The sequence below is a fragment of the Cottoperca gobio genome, chromosome 24 (genome assembly GCF_900634415.1).
Source record: "Cottoperca gobio chromosome 24, fCotGob3.1, whole genome shotgun sequence".
Lineage (NCBI taxonomy): Eukaryota > Metazoa > Chordata > Actinopteri > Perciformes > Bovichtidae > Cottoperca > Cottoperca gobio.
Genome location: NC_041378.1, coordinates 15516217 through 15529983, shown reverse-complemented (window position 1 = coordinate 15529983; position 13767 = coordinate 15516217). Strand labels below are relative to the sequence as shown.

The 13767-nt window shown below is 41.5% G+C and overlaps 2 protein-coding genes across 10 annotated transcripts in view; both read right to left on the bottom strand.

Moving 5' to 3' along the window:
* Window positions 1-13767, bottom strand: part of LOC115003692 (poly(A) polymerase type 3-like) — a 981812-nt gene that overhangs the window by 306958 nt on the left and 661087 nt on the right. The window lies entirely within an intron of this gene.
* nrxn3b (neurexin 3b) overlaps window positions 1-13767 on the bottom strand; it is a 270213-nt gene that overhangs the window by 32759 nt on the left and 223687 nt on the right. For 7 of the 9 annotated variants that reach the window (XM_029425564.1, XM_029425568.1, XM_029425566.1 and 4 more), the window contains 2 exons: window positions 10948-11119; window positions 1563-1652 (listed from right to left, as the gene is read on the bottom strand). In XM_029425564.1, coding sequence (XP_029281424.1) covers window positions 1563-1652; window positions 10948-11119 — 262 coding nt within the window. The remainder of the gene's footprint in view (window positions 1-1562; window positions 1653-10947; window positions 11120-13767) is intronic. The other 2 variants (XM_029425567.1, XM_029425572.1) reach the window with 1 other exon arrangement.

Below are 13767 nucleotides of genomic sequence, written 5' to 3'. Positions count from 1 at the left end.
AATGCATTAACAGAAAACAAAGACTAACATGTCTGTTAACACTATTGATTTACTGCTCGACTGAGTGTGGATGGTGGTAAAATGGTTACAAATGGAATGGTGATGCAACATGCTTTTACTTAAAAAAGTAACTTCAGTATCAGTTCTTAACAAACCCCACCTGTTCTGTTCATTTTAAAAGACTGCAGCTATATGCACTGTTATCTACAATAGGAAGGATTTTTGCCTTTGACACACAAGAAAAAGCAACCCTGAAAGAGACTGCTAATGCTGAAAACAACAGACACTAAGCAGCTACAGCAGCTTTATCGTAAGGGAGCGAACACATGCAGGTTGAAAAGTTGAAAAATGAGCTGGAACAAGTTTCACAGCCACGCTTAATATTCTCTGGACAAAACAGTGGACTCATGCGGTAAAATGATTAATAAATATGTATACAAGGTTTGGCATATTATGATAAAGTATGAGCAATACACACTCACTACATGTCATGGTGAATTTCATTAAGAGACGCCTAAATATCACTGTCCAAACACACTGCTCATGCATTAATTATGAAACGAAAATACACCAAACTTGGGAAATATAGGAATCATAATTGAAAATCTCATTTGTATAATTTACATACAGAAAGCACCGCATGCTTGTTGTATTTGCACAATTATAATATATAATACACTGGGCATGGAATGACAGGGAGAGGACGTTCATGTCACAGAAGCGAAAATGAAGTAGCACGTGTGGAGTCATGCATGCGGCAGTAATGGGATTTTCAGACCTGATTTTTAGGGGTTGTTAAAGGGACTTTATAATCAGGTTAAGATGTTTATGTGCAATGAACTTTAAATGCGGTTTATGATGATATTATGTGGAGTAAGAGGGGGGGGGGGGGGGGGGCTGAGCATTTTTTTAATCCCCGCAAAATGTTTTTTAAACCTAAACGAGGAGCTGATTTGATCATCTCAGTGATTGAGAAGCACAACTCCATCAGGGCACGGTGCACCTTGGCAGGCTCACTGTGACGCTTCGCCCGTCAAAAAGGCTCCAATTAGCTCTCCATCACCAAAACAAGTGAGGGATTCATCGTGTGCGATGTGTCTAACCACAATCAGATGAATTACAGGCGGGGGGAAAAGCACCTGCTGTTTGGAAACTTTTCAGGGGGGTTTGCCCACTGATTAGTTTGTTCTCAAACATTGCAGAGGATTTGAGCCAAGGGAGTGAGTTCCCCCTCTCAAAGCAATCGGCCGACTGTTGCAGCACAGATAAGGAGTACTTGATACTGAACATCTTATTGTTTATAATAGCTCTTCCCAGTCAGTCCCTTTAACTGGACAGCATGATTCAACAACTTTTTTTAACGATGACAATGACAAAAAGGGGAAAGAAATAACAATAAAAACCAAAGGAGAGAACAGAAAGTAACTAAAAGGCTCTGTTTTTACTTGTCTTTTAAAGGGTTTAAGGAGTGGTTATTCATTCTCAGAGGTTGAAAGGGAACAAGCCGATGAAATGACAGAAAAAAAAAAGAGAAACATTCTAGAAGTTCCATAAAGATTTACCTTTCTCCTGAAGCCAATCTTCTACTGGCCGGGTATATTTGAACGGGATTTTCTTATTTGCCATTTGATAGCGCTCAATGTCGCTGTTGCCTTTAAAGTTTGAAAGTTTACAAACAGCTTGAAACAGTTGGCAACAGCAACAGACATCACACATTTATACAATGGTTTATAATGAGTTTTATCTTTGTTTAGAAATATTTATAAAAGCTTTATGATGAGTTTTTTTTCTTCTTCAAGTAGCTTTAGTTTAAATGTTTAATATTCATATTTATATATAGCACACTCCGCACCAATATTTAACACAATATCCATGGAATAAAAGCACAACACATATCCATAGCAGTCATGGAAAAGACAAACTGTATAAACAACCTGCAAGAAAAGGTAAAAACACAGGAAACACATCACAGTCTACATCATACATTCATCATATTGCATAATAAAACAACAGGAGTGACATCAAGTGGTTGAACAGGTAGAACATGCATTAACTGCCTTTCTCTGAAGCAAATTGGAGGTCATTAATGTGCACTGGACACCACCTGCTTTTACATTTCAAGGGCCAAGAAATGATTCGGTTTAGTGGCTTATTTGAAAGGAAAGAGCTGTGTAGCAGGTTTGCAGGGGGAGGGGGGCACCGATGGAGGAAGAAGTGGTAATTTGAAGTACTGAAGACCTATTGGGAGGGAAGTCCCACAGCGACACAGATTTGAGAAGGACAATGCATACAAATGAGATCATTACTGACATGGTGGGAGGCCTTTTGGGTGAGAAAAAAAGGAAAAGGCTCTGCACCCCAGACGCTACATTGCCCTCTCCTGAGACCGTGACGAACGTGTTCCAGGTATATGGTTATTAATGATAATAGGCCGCCTTTTACGGCAAATGTTGAGTGATTACTGGCATTATCCATAGTGTATGCAGCAGGATGCAATGTTTTGTCTGACAATCACAGAGGCATTCCCCCAAGAAAGGTGCCACTGAGAACTAGGACGTTCAGCTCTGTCTTCAAACACTTTGAGGTATGACAAAAGACTCCGGAGCGTGTATAGAATTATGAATGACACCATGATGTCACTCAGTACCCAGATGGGAGGTATTTGGAGGAATAAAAGCCACTGGTACGGCATGGTTTATAACGCGAGTGAAAGGGCAAGGCTTTATAATGGAATAAAGGATTGGCGGTTCGATCCCCGGCTCCTCCAGTCCCTGGGCAAGATGCTAAACCCCAAATTGTTCCCAAAGGCATCGCCATCAGTGTGTGAGTGTGTGTGAGTGAGTGTGTGTGAATGGGTAACTGTAACTACTGACAACTCAACTCTTGGTTTAACACGCGACACAAACGCTGCACCCCTGGGTGACAGTCCTGTGTTTGTTTATCAAGGCGATGCCCTGAGAGTGAGACCAGGCTGCTCATGGGGACCCAGCTGACTAAGGGTGTGACCATTTCTGGCTATGATATCATGCTCATCTTTATTTTATGCGGTCTTCCACATCTGCATGTTCTTTCGTGGTCTGGTTATTTGCTGCGTATCTGATTTAGAATAGTTCCCACCTGCTGATTAACACTGCACATAAGGAGTGAACGCACCACAATTACATTAAACCACTCATTAGGCCACTTATGCTACAAAGTAGTAAGGTAAACCATACGCTCATATCTGTATCCTCTCATCTTCTCTCATTTCTATCTTTGTACCGTTCCTCTCTACCTTTCAGAGGAAATCTAGCCAAGTGCTCAGCTTACAGCCAGCTGGGAAAGATGTGTGTGGATATGACTGCAAGGGGGCTCGAGGAGCTAAAGGACTGTGTCTGCTGCGTGCCAGCAGGTTAATCAGCTACTAGCAGGCCTCCCTCCCCATTCCTTTGATCTCAGGCAGGTTTCCGGTGGCAGCCAAATACACTCTCCTCTGGACAAGGGCCACAGAGGGAGGCATGATGGTTCCATGTCAAACCAGACGGAAAGGTGAGGAGTAGGTGGAAGGATGGATTGGGGCGGGAATAACAGAGGAGGGAGGATGTACAGCATCTACAAACCGTCACTAATGTTGTCACTTAGTTGGAGTGAAATCACATGTGAAACTGAGAGAATGTGGAATAAGCTTGCCCTGCATAGCTAATGGCACGGTCTCAGGTATAGCTCTTACATTGTTCTGGGTGATTAATGAGGTGACAGCCCCCCCTGTAATGAATACACCACAAGCTAATTGTCCAACTAATGAGAAAAATCTCTCCAGTTTGTCAATGTGATATTCAATTTCTAAAGGTGACTCCAGAATGGATGACCTTGCCAATACAAAAACATTATTGTTTATTATAAAATCAATCTGCTTTCAAGGTTTTTAGGTCTTTGAACTGGACACATATTTTCTTTCAGTACGAAGAAGGAAGTGTCTCATAATGTACCCATGTTTTTACTTGTTGTAAACATTTGAAAAACTAATAAATATATTGTAATAGTGATAATAATATTAATACTTTTTTATGTGCTTATTTATTCATTCATATTTAATGTTTAATGTTGATTAAAATAAATGTGAATGAGATAGCAATCACACTCAAAATACATTATGATATATATATATATATATATATATATATCATATATATCATATATATATATATATATATATATATATATATATGATATATATTCAGCCCCATTCAGTCATATATATATATATATATATATATATATATATATATATATGATATATATATATATATATATATATATATATATATATATATATATATATATATATATATATATATATATATATATATATATATATATGATATATATATATATGATATATGATATATATATAAAGCGTTGACAACATACTGTATTTTTCACATGTCTACATTTCCAAAACATTATTGGACAACCTCAACTTTTCTGTAACATACTGTATTTCTGAATGCACAATAGGCATACTCCACATTTTGTTGCACAGCTGAGTGGCTGAATAGAAACCTATTAAATCCTGTAACTATTTTATAATTTGTAGCTTTTTCTGTGTCTCTTTCAGCCCTAATGCAGGCCTCCACCATTTTTCCTCCCAGCCAAAACAATGTCTAAATGTTTCCCCTTTGGTGGCAGCCATTCAGTCAACACAAACACTGGCACGCCGACAGTCATCTGCTGGTCGGTCGCTTCGTTCTATTCACTTTGCTTGCCAAACTCATCTCACTGGGGTTCCATCACAGTGCCAGTGCTGAGAGCGCATCAAAACTGTGAAAATGGCTACTGTGACAGGCTCCTGGCATTCTCTCTATTTGGGGATGATGAGTACATTTGATACATTGCGGCCCTGTCCAAAAACCATCATACCGCAGCTCAACTCCATAGCTAGCTGTTGCAGCCCCTGGTTATGAATATTCTGCACCGCCCACCTCCTTTCCAATCTACACCTGACTTTAATGTGTGTCTCTCCTTCTCTCTCTCTCTGGCCATTCATTTGTCCAACCGCGTTTCTGTTTATTCTCTCTTTTTCCTCTTCTAGCTGTGCTCCTTCATCTGCTCCCTGCTATTCTCTTTCTGTCTCTTTGCAATACAATCAGCCCTCCTTGCTCTTCTCGGCTGAATCAGACCTCTTCAGCTACAGCCACAGTGGTATCTGGTATCATTAATCTACCTTTCCACTCACTCTTTATTCACTTTCTCTTCTTCTCTACCCGTCTATCGGTCTACACGTCAGCTCTTTCTCCCTTCTGTCAACTTATTCCTGTCATCTACTCCGTTAAATGCCTCCGTATTTCCTCAGTGGCTGCATTTCTTCTATATCCACCCATGTCCCTCTGTTTGCCCTGTTTTGCTTTCCCTCTATCCCCTTTCCATTCTCTCTCAGACGGCAGACAAAGCCAGGGAGTAAATTCATCATTTATCAGGCCGCTCTGAAATTTATGATGTTGAAAGGATGAATTAGACTGGCGGCTTCTACGCTCAGCTTAGTCAGAGTTCTGAGAGCAACAGAGATTGTGTCTCAGATTGGGCTAATCATGTTTGGCCCCGGGGACGCGTGGGGATTTATCTCGTTCCCGAGGAATTGTTTTGTCTGAATTTCAAGACAAAGATGGGCAGATATCTTGAAACGGTGTAACTCATTGTGCCTGTTTCAGGTTGTAGGAGTCATACCATTGTATGCATCAGCGCACGGCTAAAGGTCTTTGTTTGTTTGACTGCATGTGTGTTTGAAAACGAACACAAGGCTAACCCTTCTGTGACCACAAATGATGGAACACACACACGGACGCACTTTCCCTGAGGCCCAAGCAGAGAGTAGTTAGACCAATGGTCATTCATCTGAGACAACGCCTGGACCTCAGCCGGCAAAGTGTCATGCACGATTTCCGCCTGGCTCGGTCTAATAATTCTTTCATTCAAAGATTCAAACTCACGCAAAAAGATCATGTAATCCAAAATCAAAGAGTACAAGGATTCGGAGAGTTATATAAAGAAATTGGAATCCTCTCACTAAACAAAGACAAGCCCCTGCAGTAATGTGGGTTGTCACAAAAGTACATCACGGTCGTAGGAGAGATGCACATCCCTGATGAACAACAACTGGAGAAAAGAGGAGAAACGTGGAATAAAAAGGAATATGAGGTCAAAAAGAAAGGGAGATCTGAGAGGACACTTTGTTTGGAGGGAGGGGGGGGAGGGTAATTACAGAAAGGGAGATACAAAGCAGTCAGCACACACATACACACACTGAACTTGCATAAGCTGCAGAAGCCTGATGGAAATGCTGCTGTATGGGATCAGTGTTGGTGTATTGTAGAAGAAGTCCTTCTCTCTCTTATTCCTCAATAGTCCCAGCTTTTAAATGCCCAATTATTATCTTGTAAACTTGTTTGTGATAATCACTATAGTGATGGGCATCCCTGGAAATTGTGTTTAGGATAAAAAATAGTTCACAGAGAAGACATTTCACATCCTGTCTATGAGCTTAAAATGGTCATTTGTTAAAACTTTGAGAGATCTGTTCATCACGGAGCTCGTGGTGGTGTTGTAATGGACGGCATTATATTGGAATATGATTCTAATATTCTTCCCCCATCATGTTTGTATAAGGGCTGGGCAAAATATTAGAACCCCCTCTCAATATAATGCTGTCCACTCCAACACCACTGCAATAATAAAAATAATAACATACAAACAAGGAAAACTGTGTGCACACAATTATTGTTGTTTTGCAAACTGTGATGGATAATAAAATGGCCAATTTGGGTAATAACCTTCCTTTCCAAATCATTTTAGCTAACTGGGAGTTTTCTTTGAAACATATATGCTCATCTGTCTGCTCATGCTTCTTGCCCCATCTGACTAATGTTCAGCATTATTGCCACATTCCCAGATGTCAGTAATTAACTTAGTGAGTAATAATAATTAAGGAAAGACGGACAAAATTACAAGAATAGTACCTAAATTGTTGAATAGATAATTAAGTGAAATGATCAATTAAGAAGTCATTCCTAAGAAAAAGGAAATGTGTTTAAATTTGAGCCGACATTGCTCTAGAGCAGTGTTACTCATTGCGCGGCTCGCCAAGCTTTGATTGGTGGCTCGCGTGGCAGTGGGCTAAATAAAGGGGTGATAGATATGATTATGGAGTCAATACAGATATTTTATAAAAACATTACATACAACCCATTAAAACACTGAAAGTGTCTGCTCTATTAGCCTACAAATAATACAAATAATAGATAATAATAATTGATAAAAGATGCAAATATAGACCAGAAACAAGATATTTAAACTTGCTCAGCCGACACTGACTCACTGAGGAGTTGCCAGTTTGGCGGTCTATCAGCAGCTACATGGTGAATGTGTTCTTGGACGGGTAGATACATGGTGGGCTAGTATATAAATAAATAAACTTAAGCTCATTAAAAATATGTTATCATAAGCATGCTTATGAATATGGACATTTGCTAAAAAATAATTTATATCGCTAAATTTGAACATTTAAATTGGAGGATACTACGACCAACCTGGCACTTCATACTCGCATTAGCTTGGCTCCGGTCGACTCGTTTCACCATTACATGCTAGTTTGCACGTCTTTCTACAGACTAAATGACTAAAATGGATTGATTTCTTATTAAAAAGTTGCACACCGGGTAACAAAGAAGAAAGAAAAAAAGCGTGACAAACGAGGAACATTAAGATTTGTATTTGGAGCATCCAACTACCGCACATGGAGAGGAAGATGCTGGAGATGTGGTTTGTGGACAGACAACAGCTGCTCCCATTAAAAAAGAAAGGGACGAGCCATACAAGACGAGTAAAGCATTTCTAAACGACGCATCCAAAATTCAACGAAACTTACGCACCTGGAAGAGAAATGAGTAAAATAAATAAAATAGAGCAGCTTTCTTCTGTTTCTGGACAACAAAGACTCGTACACAGGACAACTAATACAGCTGAACGATTAACTGAGGCATCTTTTGAGATCGCATGGATTTTGGCTCGGGCAAAAAAACCTTCTCAGACTCAAACATGGTGAAACACTGTTTTCTGGCTTCAGCAGAAATATTGTTTGCAGAGTTTGACAACATCATCCCAGTATTAAGGTAATGAATGCATTGGTTGGCTGCATTGCATATTGTAAGTTCTGGGTGGGTTTATGTCTGGATGTAGCTTTTCATGCTTTGCGGTAAAAGTGGCTCTCCTATTGACTTTGTCCTGTCAATGTGGCTGTCACGTAAAACATAGTGAAGACCACTGCTCTAGAATATATCTCCTGCTGTCATTTAAAGCAGATCGTAACGGCTCTATACTTTTGTGGCCTAACTTTGCAAACACTGCTGTTAACATGTCCAATTTCTGCCCCCCCCAGGCTATTTTGCGAGAAGCTTTGAATGACAAACAATCCACCAACACCTTTGTTCTCACCCATTCCCTACCAAGGAGAGAAGGCATGCCCGGATCCGGTAACTGTTTATTGAACGACCTGAGAGCCGTTTGGCGGCTGCTGCCTTCAAGTAAAGCATTAGGAGTGTGCAAAAGCAGTCAATGAGTCTGCACCCTAACATGTAATTACTCATGAGATGACAACGCCTTTACAAGGGAGGGAGGGCGGGGGAAAAAAAATCAATCATCGTTGAATTGCTATCATTGAGTGTCCTGCAAATTACCTGTGCAGAAGAGAAAAAGAAATTACCACACATTCGATCGCCTGACCTCAACTCCATTCCAAGACAATGGCAGGCGGACAGAAAAGGAAACAAACCTCAACGGAATCACTTAGAAGGAATTCAAAACTAAAAAGCCCGAGCTCTTTCCTGTTAAACTGTGAAATCAGTGATTTCTTAATGGACGCTGGCTTTGGATCATGGATATTGACAGACGTATTGATAGAAGGTTGAACCTTTGAACACTGATGCAGAAAGCACTTTAAGATAATTATGACAGCGGTGGGGGTTCAGCTGAAATGAGGGAGAATAGTGGAATTCTTGTGTAATACAGGACCAATACGTAAAGGAGCATGACAGAGAACCACCTCCTCCACAAATGAGATGTGTGCATGTTGTGTGCCACATGTTATGGAGTTTCTCAGTATTTTCCAGTATGAGTGTGGTTGAAATGCAGTTATGAAACCCGCCTAACTTTATTTGGTCAAAAACAAAAAAAAAGCGAAAGACAGCCAACGGCAAAAGAAAGCCAGAGACAGAAAAGATTAACATCACCTGCGCTGGCATTGAACCAGAGCAAAACAGCGTGCCAGGTCACGCCAGGAGAGGATGCTGCCCTGTCCTCATGATGGCATGCATGCTGTAGGGCTGCTGAGACATAGCGCTGAGAAGTGAAAGGAATCAACTCCTATTTATTTGCTCCTTACCATTGGTTAGAATCAGCTATTTTGCAATTTTTTTTCCTTTTCAGTGTTTGGGAAAATAAATCTTAGCTAGTGATGCACAGTTGTATTTCTGGACACATTTATGTGCCCATTAGCTCCACATCTGGTGATATAATTATTTAATCTTCAACATTATTCTACATCTGTTTCTGTCCAATTATTTCTTGCTGCTGTGGCACAATTTTACCTCAGAGATCAATGCAGTTTCATATTATCTTTTGTCATCCCAACTTCTTCCTCGCCTCAACTGCCACTTTGTGACCATGCTGCTTCCCTGTGCGTCTGCTCCGTTTGACTGAGTGAAATTGAAAAGTGGGTAATGGGGAACAAGGAAACGACGGTGGCCTCTCCTAAGCTGGCTGGCAATGTAGACACAGATATCTAAGACCAGGAGAGCCAACTCAATTTAATGGACTGTTAAGTAGAAGCGGGAGAGGATTTCTTTCCTTCCTTCTCTCTCTCTCTCTCTCTCTCTCTCTCTCTCTCTCTCTCGCTCACCTCACTAGCTGAGCGGCACATCTCTGTTCCAAATGAAGGAAGTGCCTGAGCGGGCACTGTTTGATGACCACATTTGTATTCTGCTGCTGTGCTGCTTCTGCTGACCTGGGAATGAGAGATACAGGCAGCAGCTTTATCTGGCCAACAGGCCACCCTTGGTTTCTGCCTCTATCCTCTCCTGGCTTGCCCACTGACCAAATGTTTCTTGTTACCTTTCAATCCCTTTGCTGAAATGAACCGGCCAGATGTTGCACAGTTAATGCCTTTTGCGAGACAAAATATTCTAGCTTGGTGTGCTCCTCTCCTGTGGAGTCAGGTGTTAGGGCCATGGAGGGAGATAAGTTGTTTAAGGCATGGTTTGCCATAGGAGCATAGTGCATGCCAGCTAATGCTGCTGCAGGCCACTTAGTCTTCTGAGATGTGTTATCAAGAAGAACAGGAGAGAGTGACTCTTGTTACATCTGCCAAAGAAGTTGTGTTATCATCTTAGTTTGTCCGTCTGTTTATTTGTCAGCAGGATTATGGAAAAACTATCACCTCAATTTTTGTCGAAACTTGGTGGAAGAATGAGCCAATTACCTCTGAATCACGGGCGGATACCGAAATGATCGTTTACTTTCGTTCACATTGTGTGGTCGGGCATTTGTGCTGCATTCATTCGGTGCGGGAATAATTGAAATAAATGAGTTCCAGACTGGAAAAATTCAACGTGTTGTTTAAACGCTCTGAGCTATAAAATACAACTCTCCCATGTCCATGTTGTTTCCACATTACGACTTAAAGCTCATGAACACAACAACGTTGGAAGAATGACTTCCCAACTGGGACCATACGAGGAGCATGGAAGCACCATTGGCCTTGTCGGAGATCTGTGCTCTGCTAGTGTCAATGTACTTTCTTTTTATTCTTACTGGTGCCCTTGACTTAAGCAATTAGGTGATGTCCAGTGGTTAAAACTCTAATTGTACTCTGACTCTTGCAGTAATTCATCAGACAAAGACAAATAAGAGGGGGAGTACCTGTGGGAAAGTGCTCATTGACTGGCCAGTTGTCCACCTGTAAGGTGGCGTTACCCCCGTTCCTGGTGAATCGGACCAAATGGTATTTGCCGTCGTTTATGTCTGTGGTTGTCTCCTTAACACTGATGTCCACTGTCCCAATGTTGAATGTCACACCTACTTTGCCTTGTTCCTGGATGAGACACAAAGAGAAGAACAGAAGAAGTTAGTGATCAGATTCCAGCTTTGAATGAATACAAATCTTATAGCACTTCACTCCTCAATAAGTTACATCTGTCTCCAAGCTAGACAAATTTGAAAATATGAACTGCTGCTGTGTCAAGATTCAACCTATTGTTGTGCAGTAACAAATTAATTATACAATAAACTAACTGTAAAAAGTTCAATAAAGCTACTTGGATGAATGCCCTCGGCTGGTGCTAATGGCGAACTACTCAGAGAACCTGAGGACGCCAGCGCTACGCTTCATTATACCACTGTAATGTGATGAAAATAGGCTGCCAGCAGAGATTGTAATGATGAGTAATGCTCCCTGCAGCCTGTCACTGCAAAACTGGCAGGACAGATGCCTTTTCTGCTGCGGTCCTTACGAACTGTATGAATACCATATGTTTTGTTTAGCTCCTAATGCTAAACCAGTTTCACCGTGACCATAAATTGTGATCCCTCCCCATCATTTCGTGACTCCTCTCCCCTCGACCCCACTAATTTTCATGAGCTGCCAGTGTGTTTTATTGTGACTGCTTGCGTATTTGCAGGCATGTAGGCGTTACAAGCAAAAGGTTTTAGAGCAGAGGCAGTGTTGAGTGAGTGGCGAAGGGGAAGGGCTGTGTTTTCTGTGTCATTTGTTTTAATCCCCCACAGGGAATCTCTCAGTGTAATTACCTACTTTAGAAGCCTGGATCACAGGGACCGTTTCTCATAACAAAACCAAAATGAAGAAGACTTGCACAGGGGGCAGATATTGTTAAGTGATCAGCTGAGACACTGGCCCTGCATGGCTAACTGCTACACTACAGACCTTCATTATGTCCAGCTGAATTTAACATTCCTCGTCGGCACTGAAGTATTGCATGATTGCTATAATTTAAATGATGCAACGCTTATACCAGATGATCTCTATTTAATGCTACAGGCTCTTAATATCGTATGAGAGCTCTTAATAAGCCCAACCTATACTTAACACAGTACCTCAACTATTCTATATATATATATAATAGTGTTATACCACCGGAATATTAAAGCAAGCTGCAGTGTACAGTGATAAATGAACCGAGTCATTTTATTGGTGCTGGAGTGACCTCAGACTAACTTTTGTTCTCCGGCAACACATTTTGCTGACTTAGTTTAGCCTTACATATATTTTCTGTATTCATAAAAAGGACAAAGAAATACATTTGAGACCAACAAGGAACAAATATTACCTTATAAATCAAGTTTGTCTATCTCCTACTTAAGTAGAGCACCTAGAAAAACCTTGGAAGACAGCAGACTGCTCTCTTTTTATTTCTACAAATTAGGAACCTGTTTTTGTTTCTTAACAAGTGCAGGGAGGGGGGAGGAGGGGGGGAGGGAGTATATACTTGTCTTAATTTAAGGCACAGTGCATCCAACAGAAACGTCATCTGTCTTCAAGTTTTTAAGGAAGTAGAAAGTTGATCAAAGTATACAGTACTTTGTGTGCATGGAAGCTGCAGGGACCGTGCACACTGTAGCTTCCTCGACAAGTTCTCTTTACCACCAAGGCGGTCTGAGGACACTGTACTTACTGCCTCACTTGTACAGTTAAAACACCCTTTGTCTAATCATAAAAGGAGATACTGTGCTTGAGACCATGATGCGAGGAACGACCGAGCGTCTCTCCTCTGTATCTCCAGCTCGACTAATAATGGAAAAAGAATGTCGCCAAAGACACGAGAAAGCCGTCTCCTAAAAGCCGAGGTAGGGTTGAGAGTGGGAGCCCGACGAGCAGAATATCTGAATGTGCACTTAACGTCTGTCAGAGAGGCTGTAAATGTGCTCTTAATTTAAGTAGTTGTCATTAAAACTTAGAGGAACAGACAAATCCATAAAAAGTGTGTGCGCACGAGTGTACGGAGACATAATCCAGGCACCTATAGGCTGAGGCTAGCACAGACAAGAACATGCTGATGATCTAATGTGACAAAGGGATGTTCAGTGTGTGTGTTGTACCGTGAAACATACTGCTCTCCTGACTAATGACAGGACCTTTCCTGTTACAAAAAAAACACTATGTCTGACGGCCTGAGAGCATACAAAGCACAGACAGACACATCGGGACGAGTACATCTACTGTGACCTTCAGAGGCCGTGGCAGCCCCGGCTCTCCTGTGTAGTCGCGTCGAAGCTACATCAATGACCCTCTAATACCTACAAACAAAGACGGATCGTCACCCCCTTGGCCCTGGTACAAGCAAACAACAAAACACAACAATTGTACACCTCTGTAACTGCTGAGTGCCTCCGGGCGCTGTGCAGAGAAAGAACTGGATGTGGTAGTGCTTCGTAATGGCACAGCTCTCTTTCCTTCTTCTTCTGCACTACCCCTGTTGTCCGGCTACCACCGCCACCTGCCAGCCCACCCCCGCGCTGCAGCAATGTTTGATTGACAGATCCAATTACGTTTTTTATTGGCCTGTCGCTCGCGAGTCGGGGAGGCACTTCATTGTCTCCTGGGCAAAGGGGAAAAATGGCTATTGTTCTCTTAGTGGAAAAGATGATGGCCACTATTCCAGGCGTAAACAAATGATGCGCGGAGAATCACTTTGGAACTCACACACACTCGAATGCGAACAGACA